The 22,974-nt window shown below is 35.6% G+C and overlaps 1 protein-coding gene across 10 annotated transcripts in view; it reads right to left on the bottom strand.

Moving 5' to 3' along the window:
* Positions 1-22,974, bottom strand: part of RANBP17 (RAN binding protein 17) — a 432,110-nt gene that overhangs the window by 111,446 nt on the left and 297,690 nt on the right. For all 10 annotated transcript variants that reach the window (XM_063665353.1, XM_054488237.2, XM_054488236.2 and 7 more), the window contains 4 exons: positions 20,729-20,802; positions 19,638-19,718; positions 7,724-7,787; positions 7,524-7,632 (listed from right to left, as the gene is read on the bottom strand). In XM_063665353.1, coding sequence (XP_063521423.1) covers positions 7,524-7,632; positions 7,724-7,787; positions 19,638-19,718; positions 20,729-20,802 — 328 coding nt within the window. The remainder of the gene's footprint in view (positions 1-7,523; positions 7,633-7,723; positions 7,788-19,637; positions 19,719-20,728; positions 20,803-22,974) is intronic.

The raw sequence follows: 22,974 nt of genomic DNA, 5'->3' as shown, positions 1-22,974 counted from the left end.
TGTTTTTATTTCTATCTTTAGTAGCTATTTCTAGAATACTCTTCCCTTGTTATTCAAGTCATTCATCATTTAAAATTTCTTAAATTTAAGCTAGTGATATCTTCAGATGCCAATTACCTCTTATAAGCCAAAGTATATGGATACTGTGCTACCCTCACCCCTAAAGATAGAACTATCTCTTTACATCCATAAACATCATTTTAATATTAGTATCCCCCAGTAATTAAAAATATGACTGTTTCTTAGAGTTTAAATACCCAAGGAATGCATTGCTGACTCAAATCCTATCCACGTGCTTCTCATCTAAGCAGTACAATATAAGATGCAATCATGAAATGTCCAAGGAAAAATCAACCATTGGTGGCACTGAGCACTTCCAAATTTGTGGCTGGTAAAAACTTAATTTGCAAATAATAATTTTGGTTCTTCACCAAATGAAAAGTGTTGTTATAGTGCCTTGCCACACTTACCCTCTTCAGTATTTGTCAACTAAATTCACCTGCATTCAAATGAAACAAAATAGAAGATTTTTATTTATTCATTATTCAAGTATTTTATACTGAATAGCTCCCTGGAGGGTCTCCATTTACTGGCTCGGGTAATACTATCTTTCTTTTAGTTTATTAGATCGACCAAGTTAATTTTAAATAACCTAGGGAACTTTAAGTGATTCTTGGAAGGGCTAACATGTGTGCACATATGGTTGGTCATCCATTTTTTCCTGCACGTGAAGGGATTTTCTGCATTCATTTTGATCATTTCTTCGAACACCAAAAAAACCTGCCAACATCTCTCACGTTTTGAAATATCACTATTCTAATGATGAAATGCTTTCAATTCTGTTCTTTATGCAAGTGAACATTTTGTCTAGTTTAGCTACAGCAATCTGATAAAATGGTACAACTGTTTATTGCCAAACACCCCCAGCCCCGCCGCCATTTTCATCTGAAATACAACCTGGGGCACATGGCATCTAATTAAATTCATACAAAGTGCAAATCACTGAGTAGAAACCAAAATGCATTTCAAAGTAAATACCAATTAATGTGACACCCGATTTCTTTCCCCCTTTCTAATCACTCCAATGTGCATGGCTTATACACAAGACATATTCAATTTATTTTTGTAGGATTCAATTAGAATGTTTTGTATTTCCATCCAAGAATCACATCCAACACTTTTGCAAGAAAGTAGGTGTTTTTTTTCCCTGTGATTCTTATCCCCATTCCCACTCTCCAAAAATCAGTGATATAAAAAGTTTGTCTTCATTTTTTTTTAATTTGGAGGATCCTCATTATCTAATGTTTTTATTTTTTCATTTAATATATGAATCTATGCTGCTCTTGACAACAGCACTATCTTTTTCTTCCTTGTTTCCATGACAATGAACACACAATAGAAAACTATCAAGCCATATATACAGAAATTCTGACAGCCATGTTCCAGTCAACCTAGTTTGTGAGACAAGGCTTCAAATAATAAAAACTGTGTTCAACAACGCTCAACAAATCATCGTCTATAAAGTAATAACACCTTGAACAGAGAGCAACAAGAGACTAATCGGACACAAGAGTGGCCAAGTGTAGCTAATCACTTGTGAAAGTAATCAGCCACTTGATTTGTTTTGTCTTGGAGAGGCCAATGATCAGAGCTACTTCCAGAAAGAACCTGGCAGCCAGAGCTGATTCCAGGAGCCACAATGACAGTATCTTGGTTACTGTATACTTGTTTGTCATTCATTCAACAAGCATTTACTGAGCCTCTGCAATGTAAAGACCCTGACTGGTGCTAGAAAAATATAAAAAAGATAGTTCACACCTTGAAGGTGCCCAACATAATTTTGGGAAGAAGAATAACTCTAGTTTTTAACAACAGAAAGAAGCTCTGGTAATTTACACAACAAATCATACTTGATGCTTTTAATCATAACTTGATGCTTATCATATACATTTCATTATTTTAAAAAGTAAAAATTACTGATAAATAAGGAAGGAGTTTCTTTTCAAACATGTGGAAGTTCTATGAGGGTAGCTACTATGATTTTAAATTTTATTTATATCCAGATTCAACTGACTTATATTGAGCACCTACCATGCACCAAGCACTTCCACCATAGCCTCTTTCTGTTTCTCTCAAGGTGTCTAAAAAGTGCTTGTAATGCAGCAGATATTTACATTTAAAAAAAAAACTTTGAACTAAAAATGTGAATTTATTCTTTATATTGTTATGGGTTAAGTATTTCAAAGGAATAGAATCCTGGGAAAACTAACAAAATCCAGTTATTCAAATTGTATGTGTTTATTTCAGTTTCTCATACCTCATAGTTTACATTAAGCAATACTAAATAAGAGCAAATTTGCTTTCCAAAAAGTGTGCAATGTCTTTCTGGGCATCATCATGAATATCAATTATCAATGCAGTAATAAGTACAGTAGTACTGTGAATACACAGTTGGGGCTGTGTGCAGGCTCCGATACCACTATCCTGTTGTTTGACTACCACAGATACATAGTGGGTTCCCTATCTGTGATGATCATATCAAAAAGGAAATGTTAACCCATTCCATTTCCAGGTTCTGAAAATGTGAGTGACACGGACCTAGTTTTAAAAACTCTCCTCCAGATACTTCTCTTTTTGGTCTCCCCACTTCTTTCACTCTGTGTGACAGCGTTATTAAAAGAGCATTTTTAAGGCCTGGGAAATAAATTAAGTCCAGACAAATGTTTCAAGGTCTCTTTAATGCCTGGACAACTGGGAAAGCAAGAAGACAAGCTCCTTGAGGCCAGGACCCAGTATGCCTGATTCATCTTTGTCTTGCCCTCAGAGTTTAGCACACTGTGCTTTCTAAATGATTGTCAAGGGCAATGACACAGTCTGGGGCTGCGCCTCTTCTCTCCAACACAGCAGCCAAGAGGTAAAACAGGCCAGGATGCAGTACGAAAAGCTGTCACTCAGTTATATCTCCCACTTGCCTAAGGTAGCAGATGATTGGGTTTTGCATGCCTGGTTTACACTCTTCAAATATTTATAGATAGTTCTGTTTGCCTCCAGCCCTAGTTGTCACTTAGCCAAGTTATACATACATGGTTCTTTTAATCTTTCCTTAGAAATCAATCTCACTAAGCTCTTTAATCATTCTAGTTGCATTTCTCTCAACTTTTGGCAGTTTGTCTTTCTGGTGATTTAGTCTGTGGAAAAGCATGAAAAAAAGCATGAAACATAGAGGGGTGTAGTCCCCTTTCCATTTCAAAATTCAATGCCTTTTATGGGCAAAATAAAATGTTTTTCTTCTGTTTGTATGAACACGTTTTTAAAAATTCATATTTAAGTTGATGTAGTAATAGACTGCAAGAGAAACAAAGAAAAAAGTATTATTGGTATTATATTGTCTAAGGATGATATCGTCACTGACTGAACCCTCCCATGTATAACTGGTCTAACCTGCAGTATTCAAATAGGAGAAATGGGAGTCTAGAGTAACATGGTCACTACAAAGAAGCTTAAGTGCCCATCCTAAGGTACTGCCTATCTGTAAATACTTCTCACTAACTTTAGCTTTTTAGTAACAAATTTTAAAAATAAGTTAATTTTTACCATTATAAAATACACTAAAAAAATTCAAATGATCGGAAATAGAAAAAATTACCTACATGCTACAACCCAAAGTCAACATTTAGCATTTTTAATTATTTTTTAAATTTACAGATAAAATTTTATGTTATTTATTGTATACAACATGTTTTGAAGTATACAGACAGGCATACCTTGTTTTATTGTGCTTCACAGATACCACACTTTTTTTTTTTTAACAAATTAAAGATTTGTGGCAAACCTGAGTCGAACAATTCTACTGGCATCATTCTGCCAACATCATGAACCTACTTCGTGTTTCTGGGCCACATTTTGATAATTTTCCTAATATTTCAAACTTTTTTCATTATTATTATATCTGTTATGGTCATCTGTGCCCTTTGATGTTACTATTGTAACTGTTGTGAGGCACCACAAATTGTGCCCTTACAGGACAGCCAACTTAATTGATAAATATTATGTATGCTGACTGCTCCACAAACCAGCCATTCCTTTGTATCTCTCCATCTTCTCAGGCCTCTCTATTTTCTGAGACACAACAACATTGATATTAGGCCAATTAATAACCCTGTGATGGCCTCCAAGTATTCACGTGAAAGGAAGAGTTGCACATCTCTCACTTTGAATCAAAAACTGGAAATGATTAAGCTTAGTGAGAAAGACATGTCAAAAGCTTTAATAGGTCAAACGCTGGGTCTCCTGCACCGGTTAGCCAGGTGATGAATGCAAAGAAAAAATTATTGAAGAAAATTAAAGCAATTAAATTAAAATGCCAGCAAAAACACACAATGAGAAAGTGAAACAACCCTATTGCTGATATAAAGAAAGTTTCACTGGTCTGTATAGAAAATCATACCAGTCATAACATTTCCTGAGCCAAAGCCTAATGTGAAGCAAGGCCCTAACTCTATTCTATGAAAGCTGAGAGGTGAGGAAGTTGCAGAAGAAAAGTTGGAAGCTAGCAGAGGTTGGTTCATGAGGTTTAAGGAAAGATGATGCCTCCATAACCTAAGAGTGCAAGGTGAAGCAGCCAAGTGCTCATGGAGAAGCTGCAGTGAGTTATACTGAAGATCTAGCTAAGACCATTGATGAAAGTGGCTGCACTAAACAGATTTTCAATGTAGATGAAACAGCCTTTCATTGGAAGAAGATGCCATCTAGGACTTTCATAGCTACAGAGGAGAGGTCAATGTCTGGCTTCAAAGCTTCAAAGACCAGGCTGACTCTCTCATTAGGGGCTAATGCTGATGGTGACTTAAAGTTGATGCCAGTGCCCATTTGCCATTTTGAAAATCCTAGGGTCCTTAAGAATTATGCTAAAATCTACTTTGCCTGTGCTCTAGAAATAGAGCAACAAAGCCTGGATGACAGCACATCTGTTTACAGCATGGTTTACTGAAAATTTTAAGCCCACTGTTGAAGCCTACTGCTCAGAAAAAAAGATTTTGTAAGGCTATAAGCTGCCACAGATAGTGATTCCTCTGATGAACCTGAGAAAAGTAAATTGAAAACCTTCTGGAAAGGACTCACCATTCTGGATACCACTAAGAACATTTGTTATTCAGTGGGGAGGTCATAATATCAACATTAACAGGAATTTGGAAGAAGTTGATTCCAACTCTCACGGACAACTCTGAGGGGTTCAAGACTTCAGGGGAGGAAGTAACTGCAGATGTGATTTAAATAGTAAGAGACCTATAATTAGAAGCGGAGCCTGAAGATGTGACTGAATTGCTCCAGTCTCATGAAAAAACTTGAATGGATGAGGAGTTGCTTCTTCTGGATGACCAAAAGTGGTGTCTTCAGATGGAATCTACTTGTGGTAAAGATGCTGTGAACATTGTTGAAATAACAAAAGATTTAGAATATGACATAACCTTAGTTGATAAAGTGGCAGCAGAGTTTGAGAGGACTGACTCTAGTTTTTAAAGAAGTTTTCCTGTGGGTTAAATGCTAACAAACAGCATTGTATGCTACAGAAAAATCTTTTGTGAAAGGAAGTCAACTGATGCAGCAAATTTCATTGTTGTCTTATTTTAAGAAATTGCCACAGCCACCTCAACCTTTGGCAACTACTTTGATCAGTCAGCAGCCATCAATATCGAGGCCAGACCTTCCACCAGGAAAAAGATTACAACACACTGAAAGCTCAGATGTTTGCTAGAATTTTTTAGCAACAAAATATTTTATTTATTTTTATTGTTTCTTGAGATGGAGTTCTGTTCTTGTTGCCCAGGCTGGAGTGCAGTGGCACGATCTCGGCTCACTGCAACCTCTGCCTCCTGGGTTCAAGTAATTCTCCTGCCTCAGCCTCCCAAGTAGCTGGGATTATAAGGTATTTGCCACCATGCCTGGCTAATTTTGTATTTTTCGTAGAGACAGGGTTTCACCATGTTGGTCAGGCTAGTCTCGAACTCCTGACCTCAGGTGATCCACCCACCTCGGCCTCCCAAAGTGCTGGGATTACAGGTGTGAGCCACCGCACCTGGCTGCAATAAAGTATTTTAAATTAAGATATGTACATTGTATCTACATCATGATATTACACACTTAATAGACTACAGTACAGTAAGTTTAACTTTTATATACACTAGAAAACAAAAATGGTGTGACTTGCTTTATTGTATCACTTTATCATGATGGTCTGGAACTAAACCTGCAATATATTTGAAGTACATATGTATGATGTAGAGTAACTAAATCTAACTAAAATGCATTACCTCTATAGTTACCATTTTTGTGGTAAGAACCCTTAACATCCATTCTTTTAGCATTTTTCAAGAATACAATATATTGTTATTAACTATAGTCACCATCTATGTACAACAGATCTCTTATTCTATCTACCTGAAACTTTGTATTTTTTGACTAGCATTACCTCAAAGTCCTCAGCTCTTAGTAACCACCATTCTACTCTCTAGTTCTATGAGATCAACTTTTTTAGATTTCACATATGACTGATATCATATAGTATTTGTCCTCTGTGCCTGGCTTATTTCACTTAACATAGTACCCTCCAGGTTCATCCACACTGTGGCAAATGGCAGACATTTTTTCTTTTTTATGGCTGAATAGTATACCACTGTGTATATATACCACATTTTCTTTATCCATTCATCTGTGGATGGACACTTAGGTTGATTCCATATATCCTGGCTATTGTGAATAACAATGCAATAAACATATGGGAATACAACTATTTAATATACTCATTTCATTTCCTTTGGATACCTATACACCCAGTAGTAGGATTGCTGGATTGTACAGTTATTTTATTTTGAATTTTCTGAGGATCCTCTACACTGTTTTTCACAATGGCTGTACTAACCATTTTTGAAGAATTCCATTTAAGCCTTTTCTGAAGTATTGTCCCATCCCCAACATACATGATCACACCATTTGCACCAGTGTAACACTTTGCCTTTTCACTTAATGTTATAATATAAAATTTCATGTATTGCCTTGTCTTTAAATCTTCATTTTTATTGAGTGCCAATCATTCTACAAGTAAGTAGGCGTGCCATAATTTTACAATTCCCTACTGTTGGACAGTTACATCATTTCTACTTTTTCTCTAGTTTAGCCATCACTGTGACGAAAATCTTTGTATGTAAAGTTTTTCTCTGTTTAAGATTATTCCTAGATTCATAGCAGTAAAATTAATGTGTCAAAGGATAGGCAGAAAGTAAGCTGTGAGGTAAAAAATCAGTGCAAGTGTTATGTGAAGTGAAAAATGCCATCTTAAGTACAAAGATTTGTCTTTTGGCTCTAATGCTAACAAGTGAACACTCAAATCCTGGAAGGTTGTAGAAAACTGTCAGAAGACGCTAACTCTAATAAGTTAAATGTTGTACCCACTAGTACTCCACTTCTTTACTCACACAAGTATATTGCTGATCCCTTATTAATTGAGTTTAAATTCTTAACCTTACCTAGATCTACCATCAGAAGGCGAGTGAGCGCTGTGTAGAAGGTTGTTCGACACCTGAAGTCGCTGAGACTGTTACTGTCACTGATGCCAAGAAAAGGGAAGTGTTCACTCTAATGAAAGCAAAAGAGTAATCCAAGTTACTAACGCTTTACCTCAACTATTTGTAAAATGTTATTCATTAATTAAAGAAATAAGACTTACCGTGTGGTTTTTTAGCATGAATTTCACAGCATCTATCTTCACAAGTTTTTTTAAAAGGATATAGGTAATAGAAGTTAAGGAATCTAAGGAAATATATTTGTCATATCAGTACGTAATAAATCACAAAGTAACAGTGAACTGTAGTGGCATCAATTTCTACTTATAAAAAATATAATTTCTAAAGAGCATTCCTATAGAAACGTCTTTCCTTCTGTTAAGAACGATAATCTATTATTAACCAATGCAATTACTTTTTCTATCTTATACATATTCTAGTTATGGAAAGAAAGAATGAATTTTATAATTAAGACAAGAACTCCTTTACTATTAAAGTCTTGACAGTGGAAAATTAAAACTGACCCCTTTTTATATTTTGGGTGTAACTTACGAACTTCTACTTACTTAATGTTATTTCATAATGAAATAATTATAAAAGACCCATAATAGGCTATCAAAAAAGAGAAAATATTATTCAATTCTAAGAAATAGTGAGCTCTCTTAGTAGAAACCTAAGATCAGAATATAATTAGGAGGATATAGCAGACTGCATGTCATCAAGTATAGAAGGACAGCTTAAAGGAACTAATATTTCTCAAGTGCCTAGTATGTAAAAGGCATTTCCATATGTTAATTCACCTAATCTTCACAATTACACTGTTAAGTATTATTTATTATTTTTAGTCCATAAATAATGAAACAGGAGCTAAGAGAAATTAAGTTGCTTGCCCAAGATTATACAGCCATGGATTGACAGTGCTGAGATTTGAACTGTAGTTTGGTTCCAAAGGCCATGTTCTTTCTGCTGTACCACATTATCATCTGAACAGTTCAACTTAGAAGGAGCATAAAGTTAAGAAATCGGGAACATGAATACAAGGACTAAATAATTTCAGGTATGATGTGGATTCTAAACACATCTACTCAGTATGCAAATACCCTCTTCTCTTACTCTACCATAGTCATGTGTTTTCTACCACAGCTAGAGCATCTCTCGGCCATTCCCTAATACCTACTCATGCCTTTCTTGAAGGCTGTAATAATCTTATATGGCTCCATTGATGTTACAAGGAAAATACTGGCTTTCTTTTTCCTTCACATTATCTCCAAATATATGACTCAGTCTATTGCCTCTGCACAGGGGCACTGAAAAGCATAATTCTAAATGTTAGTCACTCAGGCATGGGTATCAAAGAGTGGAAAACACATTGGAATATGAGTCAGGAGACCTAGGCTTGACTATACCAGTCAATGAATCCAAGTAATAAACTCAGCCTGTCTCAGCCTTAGTTTCCCTCTCCAAGAAATGAGGATGAAACTTATGACCAAGCTACCTTACAGGATTGTTTTGAGGATCAGATAATGCAAATGTCTTTGCCAATTATCAATCACGGAAAAAGAAAGATGCAGAGAATTCACAGAACGTGTGCAACTTGCAAGGCTAATTTTCACAATTCCATGAGATAGGTAGCATCACTTATATTTTTCAGGTAAGGAAATAAACTAAAAAAAATTAAATACTTTTTCAAAAGATAAACAATTAGTATGATTTATACTCAAGTTCCTCTGATTCCAAAGCAACCACTGCAGTTGCATATGAAGGATGTATGTTTGGCTTAGCCATATACCTGCTTATTTAAAATATACATCTACATTTTAGCATGTATCTGTATTAGACAGTAAACTTTCTAAGGGCAGGGACTACATCCATGCATTTTCCCTATTGCACTGCTCTCAGCAGGTGCTCAGTGCACTGTGTTTTTCTTTTTCTTTTTTTGAGACAGACTCTTCGCTCTGTCGCCCAGGCTGGAGTGCAGTGGTGTGGTCTCAGCTCACTGCAACCTCTTCCCGCCCAGGTTCAAGTGATTCTCCTGCCTCAGCCTCCCGAGTAGCCAGGACTACAATCATGAGCCACCACGCCCGGCTAATTTTTTGTATTTTTAGTAGGGATGGGGTTTCACTATGTTGGTCATGCTGGTCTTGAACTCCTGACCTCAAGTGATCCACCGTGCCTGGCCACAATGCACTGGGTTTTTCTGGCAGGCTGCAGGGCAACAAGATCAAGGCTGTCAGGTAGCAAGTTTTTCCTTGCCTCCAAAGATGCAGATTTGGTGATTATTCCTAGTGTCAGTCACTGGGCTGAAGACCTGCCACTCAAACTTCACTCAGTTAAACTGGGGTGGGATCAATAAAAGAAATATCTTAAGTAATTACCAAATAGAATTCTCTTAAAATTGCAAAGTTAAAAGTGACAGGGTCTATGGGTAATAAGAATGCTGCCATTAATAGGAATCTTCCTGTCAGTGCTGTTAATAAACAGCAAGTCATGTTTTGACAATAGAATATTTATGAAAGCAATAAACAGAACATTCACAGGAAGAATCTCATCTGTCAAAGACACATTTTCTGCAGAACGGCATCTGTGCACTTTGTACCAAGGCCAGCCTCACTGCCTTTTAATTACATTCTAAAGAAAAAAATGATTAAGAATGAATTTTTATATTTTTCAATAAAGAAAAAAATGAGAGTTCATCTGAATATTTATGTTCTCTTATAGAAATCCAATTCAAAGCTAGTTATGGCTCTTAAGTGGGTCTGTAATGTTAAAAAAGGCAAATGAACCCATCATCTTTATGATCTTTACACTCTGATCTTATTCTTCTCTAAGAGACTAGGGTTCTTCTGAGTTGTGCCATTTTGGCTGGGTGGAGCATTAGATAAATTATGGCAACACTAGGTTAGATTTCAGAGGTCTATTCAAAACACCTCTTGGCAGTAAATCTGATAATGGTGGTAACAGTAACAGTAGCAACAGTACTAGAAGTCTTGAGAGTAACATTAATATAGGAAACGTCACACATGGAACATGTCAACAGAAGAGTCACAATTCAAATCCAGATCTGTCTGACTCTAAAGCATAGGGTGTTTTCACTAGGCTATATCAGATCCATTTGATTTTAAAGAGGCTAGTTCTCCTCCAGAGATCATTTGCTTCTTGAAATACAATTGAAATCGGAATCAGGTCCCAGAAGGGACAGGGAAACATTTTATTTTAGGAGGGACCAATTCATTAATAAGCCAGCATCACATCCAGGATTGAGCAAACTCTATAGTCTGGCTGGCAGTAACCCATTAAACTAAATTCTCAGAAAATCCCTGTCTCTAGCCATGTGGTTATGAAAACATCGAAGAGGGTGAAGATGGTCTTATTGATAGCTATGATGACACATGAAGAAAAACAAGAAAAGAATCTCATAGATAGCTGAAAATCTATATCCTTTGAAAAGGAGGATACTAAATTGAGAATGAACTGCTTTCTTAGGTTACAGGAGTACTACACAATTCAGTAGCTGCACGACACAGTAACACCAAGTATGACTTCAATTCACAGTATCAGGCCTTTTCTGAGTATTTACCACATTTTATCAAATCTAAAACACCACTGATTGTAAAACAAAACAACCACTATGATATGTACTACTAAGAAAAAGTACTTAAAAATACCATCAATTATAAGATACATCCTATTTACAAAAGTGTAAAGATGTGAAAAAATTTCATTTAGAATTATATTAGTGTACTAGATACATGATATTCACTAAGTACAAGAGAGTGGGTAATCATACTGAATCTGGGCAAATATTTAAAAGTCATACATGTTCATAGACACTTTTTACAGAGTTAGATCCTCATGAAAGAAGAAAGTTCACAGATGACAATATTACACGTCAGAAATTGCTGTACTTTGGTTATATGCGCAACGTATAGTAACTGAAATGTAAGTTTAGTTATCTCAAAAGTAGAATTTTGCTCATGAACTCTACTAGACACACACATACACACAGACACAATTCCTTTTAAGCAAATATAAAGAAAAGAATAGAAGGAAGAACTACCCATTATAAAAGTACTAAGGGAGACTATATAGGCCAAAAACTATACTAATTAGTTATCCTCATATGATACCTGGCCATTTCTGATAATAAGTTGGGTAATAACATCAATATTTATTCACAAGATGGACTAAAGACTTAAACATAAGACCTAAAACCACAAAAACCCTAGAAGAAAACCTAGGCAATACCATTCAGGACATAGGCATGGGCAAAGACTTCATGACTAAAACATCAAAAGTAATGGCAACAAAAGCCAAAACTGACAAATAGGATCTAATTAAACAAAAGAGCTTCTGCACAGCCAAAGAAACTATCATCAGAGTGAACAGGCAACCTACAGAATGAGAGAAAAATGTTTGCAATCTATCCATCTGATGAAGGGCTAATATCCAGAATCTACAAGGAACTTAAACAAATTTACAAGAAAAAAACAAACAACCCCATCAAAAAGTGGGCAAACGATAGGAACAGACACTTCTCAAAAGAAGACATTTATGTGGCCAACAACCATATGAAAAAAAGCTTATATCATTACTGGTCATTAGAGAAATGCAAATCAAAACCACAATGAGATACCATCTCATGCCAGTTAGAATGGTGATCATTAAAAAGTCAGGAAACAACAGATGCTGGCAAGGCTGTGGAGAAATAGGAATGCCTTTACACTGTTGGCGGGAGTGTAAATTAGTTCAATCACTGTGGAAGACAGTGTGGCAATTCCTCAAGGATCTAGAACCAGAAATACCATTTGACCCAGCAATCCCATTACTGGGTATAAACCCAAAGGATGATAAATCATTCTACTATAAAGACACATGCACACGTATGTTTACTGCAGCACTATTCACAATAGCAAAGACTTGGAACCAACCCAAATGCCCATCAATGATAGACTGGATAAAGAAAATGTGGCACATACACTATGGAATACTATGCAGCCATAAAAAAGGATGAGTTCATGTTCTTTGCAGGGACATGGATGAAGCTGGAAACCATCATTCTCTGCAAACTAACACAGGAACAGAAAACCAAACACCACATGTTCTCACTCATAAGTGGGAGGTGAACAATGACAACACATGGACACAGGGAGGGGAACATCACACACCAGGGCCTATCGGGGGGTGGGGGGCTAGGGGAGGGATAGCATCAGGAGAAATACCTAATGTAGACAATGGGTTGATGGGTGCAGCAAACCACCATGGCATGTGTATACCTATGTAACAAACCTCCACATTCTGTACATGTATCCCAGAACTTAAAGTATAATAAAAAAAAAACACACATAAAAAAACCCAAATAGGTATAACAAAGATGAAGCATCTTAAGGGATACTAATAATCATTTACAAGGAACAGGAGTTAAGGCATAATCACTCAACAGAAGGGGCAACAGTAAGTTCTAAATGCCCACTGTATGAAGTTTTGAAACTATAAAGGAAGCGGAAAAAAGTCTTAATCTCTAATAATTTACAATCTAATAGGAGACAGGACCAGCAAATACTAAACTATATTACATTCATACCCAGATATATAGATTGAAAAAAAGGTGTTCACAAACATTAAGAAAAATAAACCACAAGTTGAAAGAAAATGAAGAGAATATTCAGTATTAAAGGACTAAGGATTAAGCTATTTCATGACGGCTTTACTAAGTCTTTAGCCAAGACTGAGAAACTGAATAAACCTAGTTGAGTTACAATGTGTCAAATGAGGGAGAGTGGCAAATGTGGTGATTCAGTGAAAGATAATGAAGGGTATCAAGGGGTAGGTAAAATAAATTTCCTTGGCCCAAGTATAAAGCACAAATTGTGGTCTAATGGAGGATCAGGAAGTTAGCTATGGGAACTCAATAAGTCAAGTACTGTCAAAGGGCTCAAATTTAAGTCAATATTTTTGCTTGACCTAAGAAGCAAGTGGAAGAGATTGTGGGCTTTTGGGAAGAGAAATGATCAGATCAAAACAATACTCAAGGTACGTAATTTTGTGAAACAAAAATCTAAAGAACTTGGTGAAGATCTAAATAAGGGGGCTACAGAAGAGGAATAGGGAGGATTCTACACCTGATTCTAGTATTCAAACAAACAGAGGAGATAAATTATGGGATGACTTTTCTGTGGCTGATAAAGACAGAAAACAATGAAATAAATCAACATTTCCTCTGATAAAAAATGCTAATAGAAGTATGCCTGAGGGATGTAAGCTGAAACTAGTTTTATTTAACATTCTCACAAACCATCTGGAGATGGTGGTATTCAGTAAAATAAAGCAATGCATTTTAATACTGTTTCACAAAAGCAGAAATATTATTGTTTATTGCTAAATAGTTCCTGTAACAGACATAAACAATTTTACTTTCATCCTTCACCCTTGTTTCATTCTCGCCCTTTGCTTCATCTCTCATCCTCTACTCTTTCCTGACACCTACCACGTTCAGGATTCACACCCAAATGGTGGGAAGGTCAGAAACAGATGTGAGGACGTCTGGTTTGCACATTACTTGGTAAGTTTAAAAGCCGCATACTTCACGGTTTATCTATAAGCTTATGTCTAAATGACCTCGAATAAAAGGGGCTCCCTCAAATCAGCCATATTACAATGTCACATACCCACATTATTTTTAATGTGTAGATTTTCAGAAAATTCGTATGTAATTTATCTGAGTTAAATTTAAACAGAAGAAATAGAAACTACATTAATAAAACAACTGACTTTAAGCTCTTTGGAGAAATACAGAAAAGGAAGTTTGGAATCAGTGTCAATTCTGTTAGAATTTAAAATCCATGAGGGCAGGGTCTGTGTTTTATTTGTCCTTTTGCCATGTACTTAGCAAATGCTTAATAAATATTTGCTGAATTGAAAGAGGCCAATAAGATTCAAGATGAGTATGGAATTAAATTTAAAAATCATTATTTTAGTCTCATTAAACGTTAACTCTAGATTAGGATGAAGTTCTAACGTACTTAAAACAAGCAAGCAAAAGAAAGACAAATGGAGCTGGGAAAGGTAGCGGTGAAAAATAAAATTTTCATGGTCATCAAGTGGCTTTGATAGAAAATAGATTCTTTGGCTTGTAGAAACGAAAATGACTGAAATAAACTAGTAGATAAATAGATTTATGATGCATATGGATGGGACTTATATTCACCAAATTCAGGTGTACAGGAACTTAAGGGGATAATCTTAGAGAGTCAGTCTGAGGCCAGATGGAATTATTTCTTTATATCAAACCAAACCAGAGCCAGCTCCATAGGCATGTGGGCTGTATACTTGCATAGGGGACCCTGTGCCTAGAAGAGCCTCTTCATGGTTTAATGCTTTGCTGTTGAGGTCTTGACATTCTTAACATTTTTTGAACAAGTGACTCCACATTCTTCTTTTTGAGATGGGCCCTGCAAATTATGTAGCTAGCCTTGCAATAACATGGAGAAGTCATTAATCTTGAGAACTGTTGCGGTTAACAGTATCAATAAGGTAAAAAAAAAAAAGAGTTTGGATAAACTCAAAAACTAATGTGGAACTCTCTTATAGAGTCTGATTTTAAAAAGCTAGATATTGGTATCTCATTGTGGTTTTGATTTGCATTTCTCTAATGACCAGTGATGATGAGCTTTTTTTCATATGTTTGTTGGCTAGATAAATGTCTTCTTTTGAGAAGTGTCTGTTCATATCCTTCGCCCACTTTTTGATGAGGTTGTTTGTTTTTTTCTTGTAAATTTGTTTAAGTTCCTTGTAGATTCTGGATATTAGCCTTGTCAGATGGAGAGATTAAAAAATTTTTTCTCCCATTCTGTAGGCTGCCTGTTCACTCTGATGATCGGTGATCATTAAAAAGTTAGGGAACAACAGATGCTGGAGAGGACGTGGAGAAATAGGAACGCTTTTACACTGTTGGTGGGAGCATAAATTAGTTCAACCACTGTGGCAATTCCTCAAGGATCTAGAACCAGAAATACCATTTGACCCAGCAATCCCATTACTGGGTATATACCCAAAGGATGATAAATCATTCTACTGTAAAGACACATGCACACGTATGTTTACTGCAGCACTATTCACAATGGTGAAGACTTGGAACCAACCTAAATGCCCATCAATGATAGACTGGATAAAGAAAATGTGGCACATATACACCATGGAATACTATGCAGCCATAAAAAAGGATGAGTTCATGTTCTTTGCAGGGACATGGATGAAGCAGGAAAACATCATTCTCAGCAAACTAACACAGGACAGAAAACCAAACAGCACATCTTCTTACTCATAAGTGGGAGTGGAACAATGACAACACATGGACACAGGGAGGGGAACATCACACACCAGGGCCTGTCGGGGGGTGGGGGGCTAGGGGAGGGATAGCATTAGGAGAAATACCTAATGTAGATGACGGGTTGATGGGTGCAGCAAACCACCATGGCACGCGTGTACCTATGTAACAAATCTCCACGTTCTGCACATGTATCCCAGAACTTAAAGTACATTAAAAAAAAAAGGACCTCAAAATACACACACACACACACACACACACACACACACACACACTCTCTAGATATTTTTAGTTTTCTCATGTTTGATGATTATGTAATAAAGGCCAACCACCAACAGAGGGCCTGATAGAGAATGAAATTTCCTTTCTGAAACCCAAGTGGAGCATGTTAACTGCTACAAATTTGAGTAAACAATAAATTGCAGTAGAAATACTGATCAATTATCTTTCAAAAGAATAAAAACTTGAAGTAATGATTAACGAACAAACAGAATTTTGGATAAAATGTGATACTGTTCTCCGTTTTCAGCATTTAAAATAAGTAAGTTTACTTGATTGCTCTGTATGACCCTTATTCTCTCTCCAGTTTTCCCAGGAGCTTCCTTGTTTCAATCATTTGAACAATCTCACCCTTTTCCCATTTAGACAGAAACTAAAATTTCTGACCAGGAAACATTTCAAAGAAGGGAAAGATCTCCAAGTACTGAACTTGAACACAGCGGGCTGGCTCTGTACAGAGCCATTTCAGCTCTGTGCCTGTTCAAAAAAGCTATTTAATCAGAAATTCTTGGAATTTGGTCTTGAAAATATAAAGAGTATGTTAAACAGTTACTCAAATGTATTTGCTAAATTTATTATAAATACCCATGTAATGAATCTGACGGGAAAACATAAACTTTGTCAAAAAGGTCACTGGATTTTAAAATAACAATAATCTTACCAATTTGAAAAGTTTCAAATCTGGCAAACAGCAATTCTGGGGTAAAATGCAACAGCCATCCAGTTACAATCTGGGGACTTATGTCCCCACATCATTATTTAGGAACTAGACTATCTCTAAAAATGTAAGTTTAGTGAGTCTTATGAAGTCCTACGAAAAAGTGTCTGTGAGGGAAGTACCAGACTTTTCTGCTCAGGACGTACAATGCAGCTCTATTTTCTAACTACCTAAAGACAGAAGTTCTCAAAGTATGGTCCTGGAGCCACCAACTTCACCTGAGGCTTGTGAAAACTGCAATTCTCAGGCCTAGGCCTAACACCTCCTGAAAGAGAAACTGGGGAGAGGGGCCTAACAATTTGTGTTTTAAAAAGCACTCACATTCCGATGCTCACTAAAGTCTGAGACTACTGCTTTAAGGCAACCAAAGGCTTTTTAATACTTCCTAAAAATGGGGGTCTTGTGTGATTTCAATTTCTAACAAGTGGTCAGATAAAAGACCACCAAAGTTCAGAGACTGGCCTTGAGCACCATAAACACTGAGTAAGGCTCATCTGAAGCAGATAAAATAGAAAAAATAAAACAAAGTATCTGAAGACATGTACTATAAATAAAGAACATTAAAAAACCTCATAGTGAGATAACATGCTTTTCATTTACTTCTAATATTTTAAATAAAAATATTTTGAATATTAATATATAAACAGATTTCCAATAACAAGGGCCTATAGGTGATGATTTTGATCTTGCATAAGTGTTTCTATTGCTGAAGAATGTCATCTTATTCCTAATACAGAAATAATGTATTGCTTTAAAATCAAGACTGAAAAACACATTATAATAAAGAAATCAATTGGAAAAACAAAACATGCATTAGGTAACCAGTAACTGCACTAAAACAGATACACCACTCACATATTCCATTATGTAAATGAATTCAAAGATATTTCATGACTGATCAGCTAGAAGGGACATAATGATTTATAATTCAAATAACTGAGCACTGAAATCAAATTGAACTAATATATATTTCTAAATATGCAAACCTGAAATAATTGCTAAAAAATATAAATCAATGTACCCATGTTGAAATCATTCCTATCCCCTGGTTTAAAATATTATAGCTTTTAAACTTTTATCTAGTAAGTTTTCTGAAAATATGATTTTTTAATTCACTTCGAGAAGTACTCAAAAGCAATAAACAGCATGTAAAATAGAAGGCTATAATATGTGAATTAAAGAATATATAATAGGTTTAATAGGATAGAAAAAAGATCTTAAATAGCAGATACAAATAAATTAGGCATTATGCAAATTACACTAAAAGAATACAAATCAAATTAATTTTATACTAAATATCAATTTCAACCTAAAAAAATAGGGTAAATCTAAACAATAGATATATGCTATAAAATAACTGAGGCTTCTTTGCAGATAATATGCTCTCAAAGTAATTCATTGTGAAAAGGCCAGAGTTTGCAATACTAGGAAGTACTTATAAACCACTTCATATGTTAGAAATAAAGAGTATTTCAGCATTATTATTAGAAAAAAATATGGGTTGAGTTTTTTTTTAATAAGAAAAAACACATATCTTAAAAAGCCAAATGACCATTGGAATTGGGTTGTACATCACTTTCCAGTAAAAAGGAAAAACAGCCTAGACAGGTGTAATTTATCATTTTTCTGATTTAATATCAAAGAAATATATTAAAATAATAAAAAGAATCCTGAAATCCTCAAAATTTGTAGTGATAAATAGCCCTCCCTGTCTTTATTGCATTATACCTACTAACAGAAATATTGCATGGTGGATTTTGCCAGACAAGGACGATTATTTTCCAATAAAAAGTTGCATATTAAATTCCAGCACAAAAGTGGGTGTCTAATACTTTGGAAATCTTTTATGGTTTACCAAGGAATACAATTTTAAACTTAACTAACATAAACATATTCCTGGAATGAACCTACATTAAAGGTTTCCATCCAACACCACCATTTTCAGAATTTGTCCTCATATTAAAAGATCAGCTAATCTTAGTGATCAACTAATCCAACACTTATCTTTCACAAGTCCTATATATTTGATAGCTAATGTAGAAAAGACAATCTACATGATTCTCTCTAGTTGTTAGAAATATGACAATACTGTCAACTATAATTTAGTAAGAAGATTCTTGGTTTTAGAATTTTAAAAATCTGCTAGACAGAGAAATCTAAACATTTAATGTATAATGGGAAATCTTATTTTAGATTAGATTAGATGTTGATTTGGTGGGGGCAATAATCAAAGAAATGGTCAAAAAACTTATCATTTTCTTTGTATTACTCCATTGTGCCTTTCAACTAATGAAAATGATGTTCTTTTCAACTGAAGAATATTAGAGATATATTTACTCGCAGGAATGCAGTTTTTATAAGGTAATATTTTTAGAACATTTTGACCTCCTTAAAATTAAGTTACATACTTTCTTTTAGGACACGAATTTCTGACAATTACAAAAAAGCATGAACTAAAATACATGTGGTTGCATACTTTCTTATATAACCATTTATTAGCCTGGGTGAGTATAAATGTAACTATAACTACTTAGGAATCTATATGTCCATATAAATTCAACAGTGATTCTGACTAAATGCTTCATAGTATACAGCTAACTAAAACCTTTCAAAAACATGCATTTACAGATAAGGCTAAATGAAAGGTCTTATTTTTTTTAAAAATTGCAGAAATTATAAACAAGGAAAATACCTGGTTAATTAAATGCATCTGCTAGGTTTTTTACATATAATGTCAGATATACAGTGAAAAGGATATCCAACAGAAAGGTCATTTAGAAACTGAAGAGTCCTTGAAATTACAGGCTCACATCTTCCCCAGTATTTAAGGTTTGTAACACTAAATGTGAAAAAAAGTCTTTAATTATAAGTAAGATATTTGCTTGTCTAAGGAGAACCAGAGAATACACATAAATTTATGTAAGTTTGATGACCTAAATCACAAATATTTCGAAAGTGAAAAGCAGGCTTAAAAACATTTTCTATTCTTTCAATAGCATATTCAAAATTATATGCAATCTGCAATGAATATTGCTCTCCAAATAGTGTATAATTCTACATATTTAGTTTTGTAAATTAAAAGTTGTCTAAGTGTTTCACTGGAAAACAAGTTTGTACCCAAAACATATTAGGGAGGAAAAGCAGGAGTTACAAAGCAAGCCAAATAAGGCTCACTGTTACTGCCAAATAATGAACCATGAATCTGTGGCTCCAAAACTCACTTCTTATGATCATGACTGTTTATCTAACTTTGCTGTCTGCAATCAAGACAGTGTTGTTTGTCTGTTACACAGATAAAGCGGGGTGCCAGGTGGAGGCATACAAGTTTGGCTATGTGTACAAAGTTATGTCTATGACTAGAAACTGGTTTATTCTGCTAATGTTATAAGTCCAATATAAGGACAGTTTCCATGAATATGTCTCTGCTAGCCATAGGTTTCTCTTAGAACTAATGAATGCCCTATCAGACCTCTCTCAATGATTTCAATTTGCAATAATCTCTTCAAGTGGTCTTTCAAATCGCGTGCTTTTCTTTTTAAATTAAAAAAAAAATGCTGCCCAATTGATCTGAAGAGTCAAGGTCTGTAAATCTTTTAAAATCATCATCTGATGCTGCACACTACAGTTGTATGGAAACTTGACAAATTACAATGTCCTTTGGATGGTGAGTTTTCAATATGTGAAATTAAGTTTCAGTTAAGAACAATGCTAACATTCTAACAATTAAAGCATAATTTTAAGTCTTTTATTTAAAAAATTAATATATAAAAAGATTTAAATACAATAAAAAGATCTATTACATTTAAAACAACAACAAAAGAAAAATTAAAGACCAAAACAAGAACTCACATTTTTGTCATGAATGTTTCTAGAACGTGGTTGTCATCTGTTATTCCTAAGACTTCTGACATACGAGCATATACCTGCATTAAAACATTTCATTGTTAAAAGTTTTACTATTAACATATATTTTCAAAAGACTATTCAAATTGAACAAACATAAGATTTAATGCACTGTGGTATCCACACTGAAGTAGGGAGTGGGTGGGAGAGCAAATGAATTTTTTAAAAAGAATCTTATAATTTTAAAAATTGCTAACTTTTTCCTCCAGATTGCTCCTATTTTGAAAAATATAAACGCTTACACACAAACACACTCATATATCCCTTTTACTCCCACCACACCACACACATTTTTTTTTCTCAAAGTGGTAGACCACCCCTTTCTGGAAGACGGGAGTAGGTATGCAAAGGGCTGGAAAGTAGAGTACTTCAACAAAAGGTTCCAACACTTAAAAATTTTCCACCTATTCTAGATTTCAGCAAAATATTAACCATTTCAGGATTATTTAAGGCAGTTATAAAAATAAGGATTTAAAAAAATCAAAGGAAGTTAAAGAACTTATAGAAATTCTCCTCAAATATTACCTATTAAGCTTCCCCAAATATACAGGTACGTCTTACTTTTCATGTTGACACTGAAATCCCAAGCTCAGGGATTCTCTGTTGAAAACATCAGGGCCTGGGAATCCACTAAGCTTCCAATTAGGGAGTGTTGGTTGCAGAGTTTGGGGTGCAACATTTCAGTCTCAGTCCAAGCCACATTAGGCTTATAAACACATATCCCACTTCAAGTGGGAAAATGCCACTTATACTCCTTACTAGCCTGGCAAAGCTGAGAGGTGGGTTGACACCTCCATACTCCCTGATGCTCTGGTGTGATTCCAGGTTATCCCTGCCAGACACCAGCTGTATGGGATTTCTCTTCTGTGATTTGATCCTCTGTGATTGTGTTCTCTTACTTTCTCCTAATCTGCCTATTTCTTATGTACAGCAACATAGCTTCTATTCCCTCTGTCTTTTGTCTTTTATATCTGAACACGAGCTTGATACACCACCATAGGTCATGAACGTATCACAGGGGCAACACAAATCACCCAGAGCTATAGGGTCATAGAGGGGAGGAAAGCTGCCATTGTAGAAATTTCTTTTCTGGATTTTAAACACCATTTGAACCAGCAGGTTGTGTTCCAGGCTTTCAACCTGAGTCCTGTGTCTGGAAGGCTTCTCCTCAGGCTGATGGAGTGAATCAGAGGGAGAGAAAAAGAGGGAGAGGAGGAAGGGTTAGGTGTAGAGGGTGACAGAAGGCAGGAGGGGCTGAATGGTGGAGAGGAGAAGCTGGGGAAGACAGAGAGAGAGAGAGACAAGAGAGAGAGAAAGGAAGACTGAGATTCAAATTCCTGCTGCCTTACCTACTAACTTCTGAGCCCTACAGAAAAGCATTTCAATGATTATATATCTGTGACTTTGCCCATGAGAGTAGGCCTTCATCTCTAACAAGATTAAAGTGACCACTGTTGCTTGTAAGATGTTTGGGGGAAAGAGGGAGCTAAGGATAGAGAATCCAGAGAAGTTAGTTACCAACAATCCTCAATAATCACAAACTTTTAAGCACAAAGAGGGCTCAAATGAAGAATGATATGTAGAACGGAAAGTTTCCCTAAGCTCACCATGATGCCAAACCTCTCTCGTATATAGAAGTATACAAATTGGGTCCCTTGGAAAACCTAGTATTGACATGATTAATGGCACACAAAGCATTTCACAACTTGGCCTCAACCTACCTCATCTTCCACATTTCCCTCAACCTCAAGCCACAATAAAATGCTGATGGATCACTGAAGCATCTCATGCAATTTTCAGATTTTTATGTGTTCATGTGCTGGTCATTTTGCCTCAATCAGTCTTCTTCCTCTTTTTCCCCTTATACTCATTCAAAAATCATCTCCTCTGAAGGCTTCCTAGGCACAGTGAGTTGAACTCTCCTTTATGTTCCCACAACATCCAGTCCATTCCTCTATCATGGCGCTTTTCACACTGTAACTGTTTGGATGTCAATCTCCCTCATTACACTGAGTGCTTCTTGAGGGGTGACACTATGCCTTATTCTTTGTGTCCCTACTATTGCACCTAAGGCAATATTTGTGAAGTGAATACTACGTGTTTTTAATGTGCAGCGGCAAAAGACACGGTCTGGATCTACTAGAACTATATTTTAATGTGAATATTACACAAAGAAAGAAAAATGACTTTTC

This window comes from Pongo pygmaeus, chromosome 4, assembly GCF_028885625.2.
Source record: "Pongo pygmaeus isolate AG05252 chromosome 4, NHGRI_mPonPyg2-v2.0_pri, whole genome shotgun sequence".
NCBI lineage: Eukaryota > Metazoa > Chordata > Mammalia > Primates > Hominidae > Pongo > Pongo pygmaeus.
The sequence above is the reverse complement of the archived record's forward strand: the minus strand, read 5'-3'. Positions and strand labels throughout refer to the sequence as shown.